This window comes from Nerophis lumbriciformis, linkage group LG35 (assembly GCF_033978685.3).
Source record: "Nerophis lumbriciformis linkage group LG35, RoL_Nlum_v2.1, whole genome shotgun sequence".
NCBI lineage: Eukaryota > Metazoa > Chordata > Actinopteri > Syngnathiformes > Syngnathidae > Nerophis > Nerophis lumbriciformis.
In genome coordinates, this window is record NC_084582.2 from 13108652 (window position 1) to 13127558 (window position 18907).

The 18907-nt window shown below is 39.0% G+C and overlaps 2 protein-coding genes across 4 annotated transcripts; one reads left to right on the top strand and one right to left on the bottom strand.

The window, feature by feature from the left end:
• Nucleotides 1-293: 293 nt before the first annotated feature.
• Nucleotides 294-2220, bottom strand: foxi3b (forkhead box I3b). 2 transcript variants are annotated; one of them, XM_061927865.2, is made up of 3 exons: nt 1522-2220; nt 1307-1438; nt 1040-1236 (listed from the first exon to the last, which is right to left on the bottom strand). In XM_061927865.2, exons 1-3 carry the CDS (start codon nt 2120-2122, stop codon nt 1196-1198), a joined length of 774 nt encoding a protein of 257 aa, XP_061783849.1. In that variant the 5' UTR covers nt 2123-2220; the 3' UTR covers nt 1040-1195. The 2 variants fall into 2 exon arrangements, with proteins under 2 accessions (XP_061783848.1, XP_061783849.1); XM_061927864.2 differs by having other exon boundaries at nt 294-1438.
• A 5068-nt stretch (nt 2221-7288) lies between these two features.
• syce3 (synaptonemal complex central element protein 3) lies at nt 7289-16815 on the top strand. 2 transcript variants are annotated; one of them, XM_061928086.2, is made up of 7 exons: nt 7289-7370; nt 7555-7617; nt 7844-7949; nt 8021-8165; nt 12433-12538; nt 13210-13343; nt 16485-16815. In XM_061928086.2, the coding sequence occupies exons 3-5, from the start codon at nt 7844-7846 to the stop codon at nt 12494-12496; spliced, it is 315 nt and encodes a 104-aa protein (XP_061784070.2). In that variant the 5' UTR covers nt 7289-7370; nt 7555-7617; the 3' UTR covers nt 12497-12538; nt 13210-13343; nt 16485-16815. The 2 variants fall into 2 exon arrangements, with proteins under 2 accessions (XP_061784070.2, XP_072768426.1); XM_072912325.1 differs by having other exon boundaries at nt 8021-8134.
• The last annotated feature ends 2092 nt before the right edge of the window (nt 16816-18907 follow it).

The window sequence follows — 18907 nt, forward strand, 5'->3', positions numbered from 1 at the left end:
TATGCAGAAGCACGATGACGGTGTTTAGTTGTTAAGGGGTGGAGGGCTAGCATGGGAATTTGAATTTTTATCATTGAGAAGAATCAGTTAAACAATCCATCACACAAGGATCAGGTTTCACTTACATGCTGCTTTTACTCTATACTGGTCATCTCTTTCCCTGGCAGGGCTGTTTTTTGTCATTCTGTTCTTGTCTTCAGTTCTACTTTAGGTTCTCAATTTTTTTTTTTTTTTTGAACAAAGCAAAAAAAGTTCACATGTTGATAAAGAAAAATGCAACTGTCAAAGTCCAAAGCATTTTATTAATATCAAAAACACAACATGGCATTACCTTACATTATGAATATTAACAGGTGTACAAACAGACCAGTAACATAAATGATTAACATTGCAAGACACATTCAACAAGACTCTTGTAACTTCATAAGATTCTTACAGAAAAACATGTTTTTATAAAAGCAGAAGCAACACAAGATGTAGACAAATGTGTAATGAAGCACCCCTCTAAATGTGCTGCCTACGTTGTGTTTGTGTGATAACCATCAAAGAATCACAGACAGTTGTGTGGAACAGACTGATGTCAGCAGATCAGATCAGTTAGGATTGAGTCAGCTCTGATAGACACCAGCGTTTGGTTGGGATAAAAAGCTGACATCGGAGTTGGTACTCTCAGACAGTTTCAGCCCTCCGCTGCTGACTCGGCTGTTCCTGTGGGAATCAAGGTGTGCTCGTCTGCTGTCACACGCTCTTGTGACCAACTGTCTCAGTCAGCGCAAACATGCTAAGGCTGTTTTGCATCTCAAAACAACATTGGATCTCTACTGCAAAAGAAAGTACGACCAGTTGTCCCTCCCCTTATGTTAAACCTCAGTGCCCTCGCGGTGATAGATGATTCCCGTTGAGCCCAGCGGGGGGTAGAAGTGTCCGCTGGACCCACTGTACTGGCTCAGGATTGGACTTGAGTACCCCAGTGAAGAGTGGGTGGGTGAAGAGGAGAGCACAGGGGAAGCTTGCACCTGTGGAAGCCATTCTCGGCCAGCTGAGTTTGGGGAGTAGCTACTAAAACTTCCAGGCTGTGGAAGCCTGTGAGGCCCATCCATGGGGAGGTTGACCTGCAGGGGTCGGATCAAGCCATCACCTCCCACATCATTGGCAGATCCAGCAGTCACTCCGGACATCTCGGATAGGAAGCTGCTTAGACAAGGTGTAGCACCAGACGATGACGGAGAAGGGATTCTGTCCGGTGTTGGGGAGATGTTAAGGGCAGAGGTGGCAGAGAGTTTGGGACTTCCCCTGTCACTCTCACCTGACTCAGTGGCCCCTGAACCACCTTCGACACCAGAAAGGGAGTCTGACTTTCTCTTCCTTTTGCGACGGAAGTTTCCATTGTCAAACATCTTTTCACAGTTTGGGTCGAGTGTCCAGTAGTTGCCCTTGCCTGTAAAAGCACAGGGATACATTAGGATATTTCAATAAGACATAGGCTGCATAACAAAGGAAAGGCATATCTCAAAATATTACCTGGATCGTCTTCATCTCTTGGTACTTTTTTGAAGCAGTCATTGAGTGACAGGTTGTGTCTGATGGAATTTTGCCAGCCTGCTTTACTCTTGTTGTAGAAAGGGAAGTTGTCTGCGACGTATTGGTATATCTGACTCAGGGTCAGCCTGCGGTCTGGTGCTCCGTGGATAGCCATGGCGATGAGAGCGGAGTAAGAATAAGGGGGTCTGACCAGCTTCATCAAGTCCTCTTGTGAAGGCAGGGAAAACCAGCTCAACTCCCCTCCTGGGCCTCCAGCACCTGCAGCACCGAGGTAAGGCCTCTGCATGCCGTAGTGCTGCGGGACAAAGGGAGGGCCGGGGTTGCCTGGTGGCCCGTTGGTGGTCAGGTATGATGGTGTGTTGATCCCAGAGCCGTTGAACCAAAGGTAAGGGTTAGCGGAGGCAGTGCTGAAGTCGCTCAGCTCGTATGATGTCGGCGTGGTACGCTGAGGACTTGGTAGTGATGGCGGAGGGTAATAACAGTCACTGTACAAGCTGAGTTCAGGAGGCTCCTGGCCGAGGCTCGGAAATTGAGGGCCACAACGTGGTGGAGACTGGTCCTGTGTCTCAAATGTAGACATTGTCAAGCTGTGTTTCTTCTTACCTTGACGAAAGCGTTCAGTTTATGAAACTGTTGGAGGTAGCAAGCTGATCCAAACTGCTGTCCTTGCTTGTCCGTTTTGCCCTTGCTTTATGTTCACATGTCACCTGTCATACCTGCTTTATCGGCCTCCCGGAAACGCCCCCAGTCTCGTTTGATTGGTTGTCTCCTTAGGTGAGCAGCCTGTTTTTTTTTCGGCTTATTCAGTTCCCTCAGGGGTTTTGTTCAACCTTGTTTAAATCCATTGTCTTAAAACTTAAGCTGTAAGAGTATGACTGAGTTCAGTTGTATGTGTTTCTATTATCACTATGCAAATAAAAAAACTGAATAAAATGACTTAGCCTGCTCAGTACAAACATGATTAATTAAGTTGTATCCTTGCCAACATGGATTTAAACCTTATGGCTGAATGGAAAAAAAATATGTATATAATAATTTGTTTTTCTGTAATTGTACCTTGTCTGAATAAATGATGTGCATTAAGTAACACATAACATTCATTGACTCTAACCAATATGTTTTTACATGTGTGCCCCCCCCCCCCCCCCCCCCCCCAAAAAAAAACCTTTCTTCCTATAAACAGGAATTGAACTTAAAGTGAAAAACTAAAAGTTATGTTGTGAATGAACTATCAGTAAAATACATGAAGATGGGGTAGGATTAAATATAAGATTTGTTTCTCCCTACTCCTTTTCAGATATGTTGAAATGTGCAAATATAATCACATGATGTTCCTTTATGTAACTTTTTAAATGTAACTTTAAAACAAATAAACCACAACATGGGTGATGATCCAACAATACTCAACCATAGATTGCCTTTCCAATTCCATAAAAATATTGTGTTTTGATCACTATTATTATCATCAGTCAAAGCCACCACAGTTCTTCATATTTAGAATAACTGGTTGGTTGGTTGGTTGAGGTTTATTTCAAACATGTATACAGTTTTAATATGATACATCACATATTTTCCATTTATTTTACAGCATGCCCACAAAGGAGTAGGAAGAAGCAAAGCTTGTTTAATCCTACCCTGTTTCCACATCATAGGAATTACTAACACATATGTTTACTTTCTGTCCTTAATTTGCAACACAATTTACATCAAGGATTTGTAAATACAACGGTTCTCCTAAAAAAATAGTTGAATTAGTTATTATTCGGTTATTAAGATTAATAATATATTTTCAATAAGTTCAAGACGTTTATCATAATTTGACTTTTGTACTATGTATACACTTTTAGTTTGAAAAGTTTCTTAAAGGGGAACTGCACATTTTTTAATTGTGCCTATCATTCAAATTCCTTATGTCACACAAGCACACGTTTTTCTTTTCTTGATGCATTCTAACTAGTAATTAAATGCGATCAAAAGTCATCTTACAATGGGATTCGCTCTATTGTGCCTATAAAGCCCTTAAAACATTCAACAGTTCCATCAAAGTTTTATACACACGCTGTAATGTAGTAACAGGCACATTCATAATAACATGTAACATTTCTGCATTTTAATTAAAAAACTTAACAAAAAAGTCACAGCCCGACATTAAACTTTTTTCCACAAAACTAAAAAAGTGTTTAAAGAAAATCAGACGTGTGAGCACTAGGACTGGATATACTATGGACAATTGGAACCATTTATTTTGTATGTATTTTTATTTTGTACTTGTCTTAATCCTTTTCTATGTGTTTCTCACCTTTCTGAACTTTTCTTTAAAAGCCTAACCAGGGATGAGTATTGCAAAATAGCCTGTGTCTAGAAGCCTTATGTGCATTGACATTGATTATCCTTGTCAAATAAATTAATACAAATTAAAATAACGCATCACCACGTTCACTTTTACCTATTACAACAGTGGTTCTCAACCTTTTTTCAGTGATGTACCCCCTGTGAATTTTTTTTTTAATTCAAGTACCTCCTAATCAGAGTAAAGCATTTCTGGTTGAAAAAAAGAGATAAAGAAGTAAAATACAGCACTATGTCATCAGTTTCTGATTTATTAAATTGTATAACAGTGCAAAACATTGCTCATTTGTAGTAGTCTTTCTTGAACTATTTGGAAAAAAAGATAGGTTTTTATTTATACTTATAAAGGATTTTTGAATTGTTGCTATTTTTTAGAATATTTAAAAAAAATCTCACGTACCCCTTGGCATACCTTCAAATACCCCCAAAGGTACGCGTACCCCCATTTGAGAACCACTGTATTACAACATCACTGATTACTACTCACTTCAGACTTCATTGGAGTCAACAAACATAATTAAACATCACTTACTGTACAATGTGTGCTCTCACTAGAATGCCGACTGTTGGGATTATGATATAGTCCCGTTTAGATGAAGAATGACTCATAATCCTTGTCGGAGTATGTCTTTATCCTTCTACTACCTAGGTGAGAAGCATTACTATGATCTAAAAAAAAACTTTCACAAGCTTCAAGGTGAGAAAGCAGCTCACCAGCCGATGATATCAACATAACCACACAAGGTCTGTGATCACGGCACTGCTATAAATATTTAGTCTGCTTTAGCACAATATTACTAATACGTAGTTAATATTCAAGTAGATGGCACAGTTTTTGGATGGTTATTTAGAGGTTTTTATGGGCGAAGTAAAGAACCTCCCATTGACTCGATTGTAAGCGGACTTTTATTTGTGTTTATATACGAGTTAGAATGCATTCAAAAAAATTACATCTGTCTCCTTGTCTTACATAATGATTGTGAACGATAGGCAAAAAAAAAAGTGCAGTTCCCCTTTAAACTGGATCATAGTAGTACATTGTTTGACTTCTTTGCTCGACCAATTCCATAATTTAATTCCACAATCTGACATACAAAAGGTTTTAATGTCTCAGTTTTGTAAATTGCAGTAATGTCAAAGTGCTTCATATTTTGACTATTTAATTTGGGAAAAGGTAACATGAGCTGCTCTTTTAATGTGTCCAATTCACTGGTTGCAATATTAAATATCTTGAATATGGGTGAGTTGATATAATTATAAATTAAAATTGATCATGTATTAGCAGTATAATGTAAGTGTATTGAATAATAGTAATAATAAAAATGATTATTATTTTTGTTAGTATTATTGCATTTTATTTATAACACACTTTATATTTCTGGAATCTCAAAGTGCTACAGCAGGGGTCCCCAAACTTTTTGACTCGGGGGCCGTATTGGGTTAAAAAAATTTGGCTGGGGGCCAGGCTGTATATATATATATATATATATATATATATATATATATGTATGTATCCATCCATCCATTTTCTACCGCTTATCCCTTTCAGGGTCGCTGGAGCCTATCTCAGCTGCATTCGGGCGGAAGTGTGTGTGTATGTATATGTATATATATATATATATATATATATATATATATATATATATATATATATATATATATATTTGGGCTGTGAATCTTTGGGTGTTCCACGATTCGATTCAATATCGATTCTTGGGGGTCACGATTCGATTCAAAATCGATTTTTTTTTTTTCAATTCAACGCGATTCTCGATTCAAAAACGATTTTTTTTCCCGATTCAAAAGGATTCTCTATTCATTCAATACATAGGATTTCAGCAGGATCTAGCCCAGTCTGCTGACATGCAAGCAGAGTAGTAGATTTTTGTAAAAAAACTTTTATAATTGTAAAGGACAATGTTTTATAAACTGGTTGCAATAATGTCAATTTGTTTTAACTATTAAATGAACCAAAAATATGACTTATTTTATCTTAGTGAAAACATTGGACACAGTGTGTTGTCAAGCTTATGAGATGAGATGCAAGTGTTAGCCACTGTGACACTATTGTTCATTTATTTTTATTTTTATAAATGATAATGTCAATGAGGGATTTTTAATCACTGCTATGTTGAAATTGTAACTAATATTGATACTGTTGTTGATAATATTCATTTTTGTTTCACTACTTTTGGTTTGTTCTGTGTCGTGTTTGTGTCTCCTCTCAATTGCTCTGTTTATTGCAGTTCTGAGTGTTGCTGGTTTTGGAATTGGATTGCATTGTTATGGTATTGCTGTGTATTGTTTTGTTGAATTGATTAAAAAAAAAGTAAAAATTAAAAATTAATAAATAAATTTAAAAAATCGTTTTTTAAAAATGAGAATCGAGATTCGAATTCGAATCGATTTTTTCCCACACCCCTAATATATACATACATATATGTTCCGAGCGCAATGATGTCTCGTTATAGATGAGAAAATGCATTTTTAGACAATATGATTTGCCTGAGTGGCTAGGAGACACCGAGAGTAACAAGTGGTAGAAAATTGATTAGAAAGGACATATTTAAAAAATAGCACCTCCAAGTCCGAGTCCATGGTTCTCTCCCGAAAAAGGGTGGAGTGCCATCTCCGGGTTGGGGAGGAGATCTTGCCCCAAGTGGAGGAGTTCAAGTACCTCGGAGTCTTGTTCACGAGTGGGGGAAGAGTGGATCGTGAGATCGACAGGCGGATCGGTGCGGCGTCTTCAGTAATGCGGACGCTGTATCGATCCGTTGTGGTGAAGAAGGAGCTGAGCCGGAAGGCAAAGCTCTCGATTTACCGGTCGATCTACGTTCCCATCCTCACCTATGGTCATGAGCTTTGGGTCATGACCGAAAGGACAAGATCACGGGTACAAGCGGCCGAAATGAGTTTCCTCCGCCGAGTGGCGGGGCTCTCCCTTAGAGATAGGGTGAGAAGCTCTGTCATTCGGGGGGAGCTCAAAGTAAAGCCGCTGCTCCTCCACATCGAGAGGAGCCAGATGAGGTGGTTCGGGCATCTGGTCAGGATGCCACCCGAACGCCTCCCTAGGAAGGTGTTTCGGGCACGTCCGACCGGTAGGAGGCCACGGGGAAGACCCAGGACACGCTGGGAAGACTATCTCTCCCGGCTGGCCTGGGAACGCCTCGGGATCCCCCGGGAGGAGCTGGACGAAGTGGCTGGGGAGAGGGAAGTCTGGGCTTCCCTGCTTAAGCTGCTGCCCCCGCGACCCGACCTCGGATAAGCGGAAGAAGATGGATGGATGGATGGATGGATATTTAAAAAAATAATAATAATAATAATAAAAATTAAAAAAACTATTATTATTATTATTTTCTTTTTTTAACTTGGGACTTCCCGCAGGCCGATTTTGGACGCTGGCGAGCCGGATTCGGCCCACGGGCCGTAGTTTGGGGACCCCCGTGCTACAGAGTGGAGCCTATTGGGTTGCCTTGAAGGTTTGTTTATTTATACATTTTGTCTTCCATTTAAGTGTATTATTTAAACTTACACATAATACATTTAAAAGTAATATTGGGATTTTAAAATGTATGATTAATTTAAAAAAAGATTAGGTCTTTCAAATTACCCAAAAGTGTAGCTTTAATCAAAGGTGTGCTATTGCTTTGTTGTTTATGCTAGCACTTTACTAGAAAGTTCTCTTCACGAAGGACGTCTGCCTGACTGGACCAAAAAGCTCTTAGTGTAAGTAAATATTTATATACCCATAAAACACTTGTTAAAATCACTCAAGTAGCCGATTTGGTTGTTTCTCGTAATAAATGACATGAACAACGACAACTTTATGCAAACTGGTGAAGATGCAAGCACTTAGCATCATAAGCTAACGTGAGCTAGGGAAATGAGCGTCATAATCCAACATGGCTGAAAGAGTTTTAGTTGAGGATGGAAATGCCGGTTTGTTGAACAGATGACCGACTCCACGTCACCTCCTGGGCTGACGTACAGCACTGAAGACTCGCTGGAGCTCAATGACTTTTTGGAGAGAATGATAGAAGACATGGAAAGCATATCAGGTATGCGATTTATTGACGGACGTATGTTCCAAAGTACCGTACGATTAAGCTGCCGTCCTGTCCGCCTGCAGTGCAGCTGACATGGATGGCGTATGACATGGCGGCGCTGCGGACCTACCCCGCACTGTGGAGCTCCTTGCTGCAACTGGAGGAGGCTCGCCTCCTATGTTCGGTCGCTGTGAGAGGTGACCCGCAGCTGGAGCCACACACTTCCACGTGATTTTTTTTTTCATTCCATAATCGCAGCTACACATTGTTATATTTTTCCAGGGATACATTTTGGAAGTGTACATTATGAGGTAGTTCTATACTCATGCATTTATGTAGACTGTGAGCCTGTAAGTGTAATAGTTAAATTCGGCTAAAAGTTCAAATAAATACCTTTTCAGAAAAATAATGAGTCCTTATTTTTTTGTTATTCATTAAACCAATATTTTTCAGCCTTTTTTTGAGCCAAGTCACATTTTTTGTGTTGAAAAAATCCGGAGGCACACCACCAGCAGAAATCATTAAAAAACGAAACTCAGTTGACAGTAAAAAGTTGTTTATGACTTTAAACCAGAGGTCCCCAAACTATGGCCCGCGGGCCGGATCCGACTCCCCAGCATCCAAAATCCGGCCCACGGGAAGTCCCAAGTTAAAAAAAAAAAAGTGTTAATTTTTTACTTTTTTTTATTTTTTTATTTTATCTTTCCTTTCTAATCCATTTTATACCACGTGTTACTCTCGGTGTCTCCTAGTCGCTCAGGCAAATTATATTGTTTAAAAATGAATTTTCCCATCGATAACGTGAAAATGTTAAATGTTGATGAACATCAATGTTAATTGATGTTAAATGACAAAACGGATTAATACATATAAATATAAAGACAATGTATATATATTAGAGGTGTGGGGAAAAAATCGATTCGAATTCGAATTGCGATTCTCACGTTGTGCGATTCAGACTTGATTCTCATTTTTAAAAATCGATTTTTTTAATTAAAAAAAAAAAAAATTTAATTAATCAATCCAACAAAACAATACACAGCAATACCATAACAATGCAATCCAATTCCAAAACCAAACCCGACCCAGCAACACTCAGAACTGCAATAAACAGAGCAATTAAGAGGAGACACAAACACGACACAGAACAAACCAAAAGTAGTGAAACCATCCATCCATCCATCCATCCATTTTCTACCGCTTATTCCCTTCGGCGTCGCGGGGGGTGCTGGAGCCTATCTCAGCTACAATCGGGCGGAAGGCGGGGTACACCCTGGACAAGTCGCCACCTCATCGCAGGGCCAAAACAGATAGACAGACAACATTCACACTCACATTCACACACTAGGGCCAATTTAGTGTTGCCAATCAACCTATCCCCAGGTGCATGTCTTTGGAGGTGGGAGGAAGCCGGAGTACCCGGAGGGAACCCACGCAGTCACGGGGAGAACATGCAAACTCCACACAGAAAGATCCCGAGGCCGGGATTGAACTCATGACTACTCAGGACCTTCATATTGTGAGGCAGACGCACTAACCCCTCTTTCACCGTGCTGCCCCAAAATGAATATTATCAACAACAGTATCAATATTAGTAACAATTTCAACATAGCAGTGATTAAAAATCCTTCATTGACATTATCATTAGACATCTATTAAAAAAAAAGAAAGAAAGAACAATAGTGTCACAGTGGCTTACACTTGCATCGCATCTCATAAGCTTGACAACACACTGTGTCCAATATTTCCACAAAGATAAAATAAGTCATATTTTTAGTTCATTTAATAGTTAAAACAAATTTACATTATTGCAATCAGTTGATAAAACATTGTCCTTTACAATTAATAAAAGCTTTTTACAAAAATCTACTACTCTGCTTGCATGTCAGCAGACTGGGGTAGATCCTGCTGAAATCCTATGTATTGAATGAATAGAGAATCCTTTTGAATCGGGAAAAAATCGTTTTTGAATGGAGAATCGTGTTGAATTGAAAAAAAATATCCATACATATATATATACTAAGGCTGAAACGACGCGTCGACATAGTCGACGTCATCGGTTACGTAAATACGTCGACGCCGTTTTTGTGCGTCGGCGCGTCGTATATTTACGTCACACTACTGTTATGGCGGAGCGCAAAGCAGACGATGCGAGCGAGGGGAAAAAAGCACGCCAAAAGTCGTCAAAAGTGTGGGAGTATTTCAATAAACGGCCTAATAATGTTGTTGTATGCACACTGTGTCGAGCGGAAATGGCCTATCATAGCAGCACAACGGCTATGAACGAACATTTGAAAAGAAAACACCCGACAGCGTTCTTGCCATCACCATCAACTAGTCAATCGTCCGCGTGCGTATACGTTGTCATCATTACACAAAAACATGAATGTGTCATTTGTATCTGCGTTGTAAATTCATAAACTAAAGCACCGTTTCGCTCTGAGAGGCGCGTTTGGCGTGCCTGTTCATTGTTTACAAAGACGCGCTCCTCTTTAACGCTGTGGAGAGCCGGCGGCGGCGAGCGAGCGGCGAGGCGGGGCGCGCCGGGAGCGACGCCGCAATCGTGCCCAGGTGCGCGGATCGCGCACCTGGGCACGATCATTCAATCTCCTCTCGCTGAAGAAAATGGGAGCAGCAGAGAGAGAGGGAAGAGAGGCTGGAAGGAGCCAAAGTGAAGCTGACGTGGAGAGACAGAGACAGGGGACAACGAGCGAGCGAGCGAGGAAGAGTAGCCGAAAAGCGAGGAAAGAAAGAGAAAAGAGTTGGAAGAGAAAAGACTTTGTGTAAAATTAAAAGATTGTAAACCTGACAAAGCCGTCTGGCGTTCAGTCTGTCGGTCCTGAAAGAACCCCACGGCACAAGACGTGTCACAAACGCTAACGTTAATTAGTTGTGCAAATACCTTTTACAACATTAACAGTTACATATACTATGTACAAACGAACAATTAACTTTCACTTTAATCATACTATCATTGTTGTGTTATTAAGCAAAATAAGCAATACTTTTACTTTTGTTGAAATGTTTACACTGTACACTTTTTTGTATTGGATGTTTAGCTTTATTTTTGCACATTTTAGCAAATAAGCAATACTTTTACTTTTGTTGAAATGTTTACACTGTTACAGAATATTTCCGTTTTGCACTTTTTTGTATTGGATGTTTATCTTTATTTTTGCACATTTTAAAGCAAAATAAGCAATACTTTTAATTTTGAAATGCTTATACTATTGCAGAATATTAAGATTTGCACTGGATGTTTACTTTTATATTTGCACATTAAAAAGCAAATAAGCTACTTTTAATTTTGTTAAATGTTAAAAGTTTGAAATGTTTACATTGTTACAGAATATTGTGTCATGTTGTTGTCAATGTTGACTGAGTGGCCATACTTTTTTTTTTTGTAAATAAAAGCCATGCCTTTTGAAAAAACTGGCCTACATTTATTTTTTCCTCTTCATTTTATATTTAAAAAAATAATCGGTAAAAGGAAAAATAATCTATAGATTAATCGAAAAAAATAATCTATAGATTAACCGATTAATCGAACAAATAATCTATAGATTAATCGATAGAAAAATAATCGTTAGCTGCAGCCCTAATATATACAGCCCGGCCCCCGGCCAAATTTTTTTAACCCAATGCAGCTCCCGAGTCAAAAATTGTGGGGACCCCTGCTTTAAACCATAACCAAGCATGCATCAATATAGCTCTTGTCTCAAAGTAGGTGTACTGTCACGACCTGTCACATCACGCCGTGACTTATTTTGAGTTTTTTGCTGTTTTCCTGTGTGTAGTGTTTTAGTTCTTGTCTTGCGCTCCTATTTTGGTGGCTTTTTCTTTTTTTTTTGGTATTTTCCTGAAGCGGTTTCATGTCTTCCTTTGAGCGATATTTCCCGCATTTACTTTGTTTTAGCAATCAAGAATATTTCAGTTGTTTTTATCCTTCTTAGTGGGGACATGTCATGTTCGGATGTAAATGTCTTTGCTCCACAGTAAGTCTTTGCTGTCGTCCAGCATTCTGTTTTTGTTTACTTTGTAGCCAGTTCAGTTTTAGTTTTGTTCTGCATAGCCCTCCCAAAGCTTCAATGCTTTTTTTAGGGGCATTCACCTATTGTTTATTTTTGGTTCAAGCATTAGACACCTTTTTACCTGCACTCTGCCTCCCGCTGTTTCCGACATCCACAAAGCAATTAGCTACCGGCTGCCACCTACTCATGTGGAAGAGTATTACTCGGTTACTCTGCGGAGCTCTAGACAGCACCGACACTCAACAAAAACACATCATTTGTGAACTATAATTACTGGTTTGCAAAAAATATTTTTAACCCAAATAGGTGAAAGTAGATAATCTCCCACGGCACACCAGACTGTATCTCATGGCACACTGGTGTGCCGTGGCACAGTAGTTGAAAAACACTGCATCAAACAATCAATTTCACATGGAATGAGTCACTGCTGTTTATGTACCGGTAATTGTTTTGTTGTTTTCCAGATGGATAGCAGAGAAATGGAGCAATCTTCCTCAAACACCTGCGTTGACCTGGAATACATCCTAAAAGGGCTGGATTTACTGTCTGATTGCATGGATCAACTAGCATGTGTGTGGTTTGTTTTTCTTCTACTTCTAAAATGTCAGTAAGGATCAATAGGTTGTAAGGTGACATTGATGATCAATTTCCATCTATGCAAAGCACACGTGTAACTGTTTGCCCTCGATCTGAAATGCGATAGCCGCACATGGATTACAGCAAGTCCAACCGCTATGCAAGTTAGCCACACTCAGAGGTGTCAGTGGCGCCTCGCTTACATCGTTGTACATGACACCTGTCAGATTGTACCCCGCTAGTGGCATAGAAGTAACTGAAGGATTACTGAAATGGCTATCACTCAAACTAGATGTGACTTGTTCTCTGCCAAAGGGGACAGTTCGAGCCATAAAAATAAAGAGTGCCAGAAGTAAAAATGTATTTTGACATGAAAAGCTCAAACCTATGTTTGTTCTATTCCTAACGTTGAGAGAGGTATTAATTCATCGATTATTAAATTATAATTGAAGTTACAGAGATGTACACTCTAACTACACTGCATCACACTCAAAATAAGTAAAACATTCCAGAAATCTTGTATGACATAGGTTATGCCTGATAAGTGTTTTATATCACAACAGTATTGTTTTATAACATGCATTCAGCTCTACACATGCAACATTTAGGTAGTTTGCTGCCATCTGCGGACACTCAGGCATTTCTTTTTTCCCCTCCCCCTGCAGTGCAAATACAGCTTAAGCTGTGTGATCTGATCGTTTCTGTCGGCCACCCTGACAAGCTGGGACACCTGAAAGTCCAGGAGGCACCGAATCAGTTGCCGCAAGCTTCACCTGGAACTGATGTATGAAAAGCAAAGGTAATAAAGTTGACAAACAATTATACGTGCCAAAAATTGAGCTGCTGTTTTTTTGTGAGGGAGTCAAGTTACCAGAATGACAAAAAAATACCTCTAGGGATATATTCATTAGCTTTTTGATGTGGACAACTCACTCACTACGTACACACACATTTGAAAATGGAAACACACATTACATACTTGATAGTTGGTGTTGATACTAGAGCTGTCAAATGATTATTTTGTTAATCAGGTTACCGTATTTTCCGAACCATAGGGCGCACCGGATTATATGGCGCACTGCCGATGAATGGTCTATTTTTGATCTTTTTTCACATAAAAAGAGCACCGAATTATAGGGCGCATTGTAGGAGTCATTTTATTTTATTTTTTCTAAATTGAAAACACTTCCTTGTGGTCTACATAACATGTAATGGTGGTTATTTGGTCAATATGTTGCATAGATTATGTTTTACAGATCATCTTCAAGCCGCTTTCTGACAGTCGCTTCCGGATGCGCCGTTTTGTGGGCGGTCTTATTTACGTGGCTCACCTTTGGCAGCGTCTTCTCCCCGTCATCTTTGTTGTAGCGGTGTATTGTGCAAGGACAGGAGTGGAAGAAGTGTCAAAAGTAGGGCTGCAACTAACGATTCATTTGATAATTGATTAATCTGTTGATTATTACTTCGATTAATAATCGGATAAAAGAGACAAACTATATTTCTATCCTTTTCAGTATTTTATTGAAAAAAAAACAGCATACTGACACCATACTTATTTTGATTATTGTTTCTCAGCTGTTTGTTGCAGTTTATAAATAAAGGTTTATAAAAATAAAAAAATAAATAAAATATTTAAAAATTTAAAAAAAAATTACCTCTGCGCATGCGCATAGCATAGATCCAACGAATCGATGACTAAATTAATCGCCAACTATTTTTATAATCGATTTTAATCGATTTAATCGATTAGTTGTTGCAGCCCTAGTCAAAAGATGGAGCTAAATAATAAATAAATAAATAAATAAAATGATAAAAAGATATAAAATACAATGATAAAAGATGGAGCTAACTGTTTTCAGGACATTTAGACTTTACTTAAATCAATAAAGACTCAGCATCTTCCCACCATCAGTGTGTGAATGTGTGTATGAATGGGTGAATGTGGAAATAGTGTCAAAGCGCTTTGAGTTCCTTAAAAAGGTAGAAAAGCGCTATACAAGTACAACCCATTTACCATTTACTTCTCATCCGGAAAAACAACAAGGCCGGAAATGTGTCCCGTGACAAACCGTCTTGGGTGAATAATATAAACTCACTACACAGGTATGTTTTAGCGCTTCCATGGTGAGTTTACTGACAGATATAAGTAAGAACTTTACACTACTTTATATTGGAAAATGGCAACAGTGGAGGATGAATGCCCCATAACAAGATGATAGGCTTCTTCTTTTTCTCTATCGACTACGTCGTCGGTACGGACTACAAAGGCGGATCCGCACAATTTTTCAGGATTTATGAAGATCCCAAATACAGATCAGCAGGTACCATTCTCATTCTCCTAACTCCTTCTCCTTCTATGCCACATCAATATGGAATGCACTCCCAACAGGTGTAAAATAAAGTGCATCTCTATCCTCCTTAAAATCCTCACTAAAAGAACACCTCCAGGCAGCTACAAACCTAGCCTAACCCCCTCCCCCACCACATCCCACCTCCCCGGATTGTAAATAATCAAATGTATATACTTGTTCTTATGCTTTCAAAGCTCACTATGTTCACTGCTCGCTGTACATATCCTACGAAGTGAGACCTACACTGTTACAATGTCCATTTATCAGATGATAAACTTGTATGATGACTGAAATATGCTGATAGCAACCTAACCTAACCCCCCCAACCCCCTCCACATCCCACCCCCTGGATTGTAAATAATTCAATGTATATACTCTGATGATTAACTTGTATGATGACTCTATTATGCTGATAGTATATATTTGTACCATGAATTGATTAACGTGGACCCCGACTTAAACAAGTTGAAAAACTTATTCGGGTTTTACCATTTAGTGGTCAATTGTACGAAATATGTACTGTACTGTGCAATCTACTAATAAAAGTTTCAATCAATCAAAATAAAAAAACAGAAGCTAAGAAAAGTTGCTTTTGCATAATATTGCGAAACAAAATGCCAGATAATATGTCTTACCTTATAAACACACCATAATAATACTCGTATGTTTAATGCGCCGACAATCCACCAAGCGGAGCGGCTTCATAGCTTACCAAAGTCGTACTATAACGTTTTGATCGTGTTTAATGTTCTATATTTTCAATGGAACATATAAAATGTTGGTGTTGTTTACTTGGGTGATATTGTCATCATACCTCTTACCACTATCTCTATGTTTGACTGCCATCTATTTGTCGTACTTATCATTACACCATGTACCAAATAAAATTGCTTCGAGGTCGATGTTCAAAACCAGAGTAATTCCGTAAATTAGGCGCACCGGGTTATTAGGCGCATTGTCGAGTTTTGAGGAAAAAAAAGGATTTTAAGTGCGCATTATAGTCCGGAAAATATGTTAATCACATTACGGAATTTGGATTAATCACAAGTGTTTACTCGCCTGCATGATTAACATTTACTTAAGAAACGAGCCTAATGCAATTTACACATGCTATTTTATTGTCAGAATGTCATCCAGGAACGTTTTTGAATATTTTACTTGAGTGCATGTCATTTATTTGCACAAAACTCGGTAACCGTTTTATCTAACGTTTTTTCAGGCTGTATTTTGGTATGAAATTTGCTAGAGAGCACACCAGTTCAATTTGTGTCTGGCGTTTGCATTGATTTAATCACTGAATGTATAGCGGTAAGGGTAAAAGAGCTTGTACCGTCAAAATAAATTGCATGAATAATCTAAGTGTGTACATGATTATCTTTTTGTGATTTATCACAATTTCATGTGTTCATTTTGACAGCCCTAGTTGATACAAATACTTGTATTTGCACGATAAAGGTCTGGTTGGTGCAGTCAATGAAATGTAATTATTTTCTTCACCTGAGAGCTGTAACCAAATTGAGAAGCCTCATGCACACAAACATTGTCTACTTGTGTATATATTTAAAGTTTTCTTTTTTTATGCTCCACAGATTTAAGCATGATGTGAGAGGACTTTATTTACTTCTTTAAGAGCGGCATCTCCACACCAGCTGGGAGCCCAAGTTTGAAACCACAGTACAACTAAGACACAGTAATAGGACATACATAAATAAACTTAACAAAATGATAAGGTACACAGTCACCTTTAACACTTGTGTGTTATGGCATTGCTTTAACAATAGCACCATCTGCTGCTCAGTTTCTGAACGTGCTTGTAGTTAAACCAATTCTTGGGAATGTGATTTAAATGAAGGCTATATTTATTTCCAGACGGTGAACAATTACTCTAACTATTACCAAGTAGTACACATATGCAGTAGACTACAGCCTAACATAAACACTGCGTGAGATGCAAATTGCAATAAAATAATATATTTCCCTTATGTTGTAGTTGTTTGAAATGCTGTTAAGCAATGCAATATTACGCTGGATAGTGTAGCAACTGTATATCTGACTTTGTTTCAACAGGGTATGTCACTTGGGTAACTGAAGGTAATATACGGCAAATGGTTATGATCACCAAATGGGTTTTCTGATGATCATCAAGCAGGTTAGATAAAGTTCATTTTAAATTACCGGTAATAACTGAGATAGGCTCCAGCACCCCTGCGACCCCGAGAGGGACAAGCGGTAGAAAATGGATGGATGGATATATTTATTTAGAAATAATATATACATTTTATATATATAAAATGTGTGTGTGTGTGTGTGTGTGTGTGTGTGTGTGTGTGTGTGTGTGTGTGTGTGTGTGTGTGTGTGTGTGTGTGTGTGTGTGTGTGTGTGTGTGTATATATATATATATATATATTTATATATATATATATATAAATATATATATATATATGTGTGTGTGTATATATTAGGGCTGCAACTAACGATTAATTTGATAATCGATTAATCTGTTGATTATTACTTCGATTAATAATCGGATAAAAGAGACAAACTACATTTCTATCCTTTCCAGTATTTTATTTGGGAAAAAAAACAGCATACTGGCGCCTTGTTCTTTCAACTTGCCAAATAAAACAAGGAAAATGTTACAAAAATGCACACTTTTGACACCCCTGCTATAGATAATAAAAAATTAAATCTGATAAATCCATCAATAAAAAGCAGAGCCTGACAACGCATGCGCGTTTATCACAACTCTCTCGCTCTCTCTGTTTCTGCCCCTCCCTCACGAATGCTGCTGCGCGCACAATTTGTTTTGTTTTTAACCTTCTTAACCCTGAACGTACATTGAAAATAAACGTAACCCTAACTCAAAATGCCGGACATTTGAGGCATTTAAGAAACACCGCCCGGACAGCCCCGCAAAAGAGGACATGTCCGGTGAAAAGAGGACGTATGGTCAGGACCTAGCCCGGTCGCTGCTAGCATGCCAGCAGCGATATAGCATATACATACATATGTGTGTGTGTATGTATGTATATATATATATATCGTCGTGACGATGAAATTCACCACCGCCTCAGCTGTGCCAGTGGGGCCTTCTCAAGGCTGAGGAAGCGAGTCTTCGAGAACCGTGACCTCCAAGCAAAGACCAAAATCCTGGTCTACAAAGCAGTCGTGCTCCCCACCCTTCTGTATGGGTCAGAAGCCTGGACCACCTACAGCAGGCACTTAAAGGCACTCGAGACCTACCATCATAGATGTCTCAGAAAAATCCTCAGGATCAGCTGGGAGGACCGACGCACCAACACCAGCGTCCTGGAGGAGGCTGGCTTGCCCACCATCACTGCCACGATAGCCCAAAACCAACCCAGATGGACTGGCCATGTAGTCCGCATGCCTGACTCTCGCCTCCCAAAACAAGTCCTTTATTCCCAGCTTGTTGAAGGGAAACGGGCCCCGGGAGGTCAAAAGAAGAGATTTAAGGATAACATCAAGGCAAACCTGACAAAGTGTCGCATAGACCTTAAGTCTTGGGAAGTCAAGGCAAAAGACAGGACGATGTGGAGAAACCTTGTCTGTGAGGGTGCCGCGCAATATAATGACGACCTCCGCCATGCTGCACAAGACAAGCGCAGACAAAGAAAGGAGAGAGCATCCACCAAACAGGCCCAACCCAAACCCACCACCACTATATTCCCTTGTCCACATTGCCCCAGAATAATCGGGTCCAGAATCGGCCTCCACGCCCACCTGAAGACCCACAAGACCAGGAAGGAGGACAGTCATACTCGACCACGAGTGACCGCCGATGATGATGATATATATATATATATATATATATATATGTATGTATATATATATATATATATGTATATATATATATATATATATACATGTATATATATATATATATATATATATATATATATATATATATATATATATATATACATGTATGTATGTATATATGTATATATATATATATATATATATATATACATACATACATACATACATA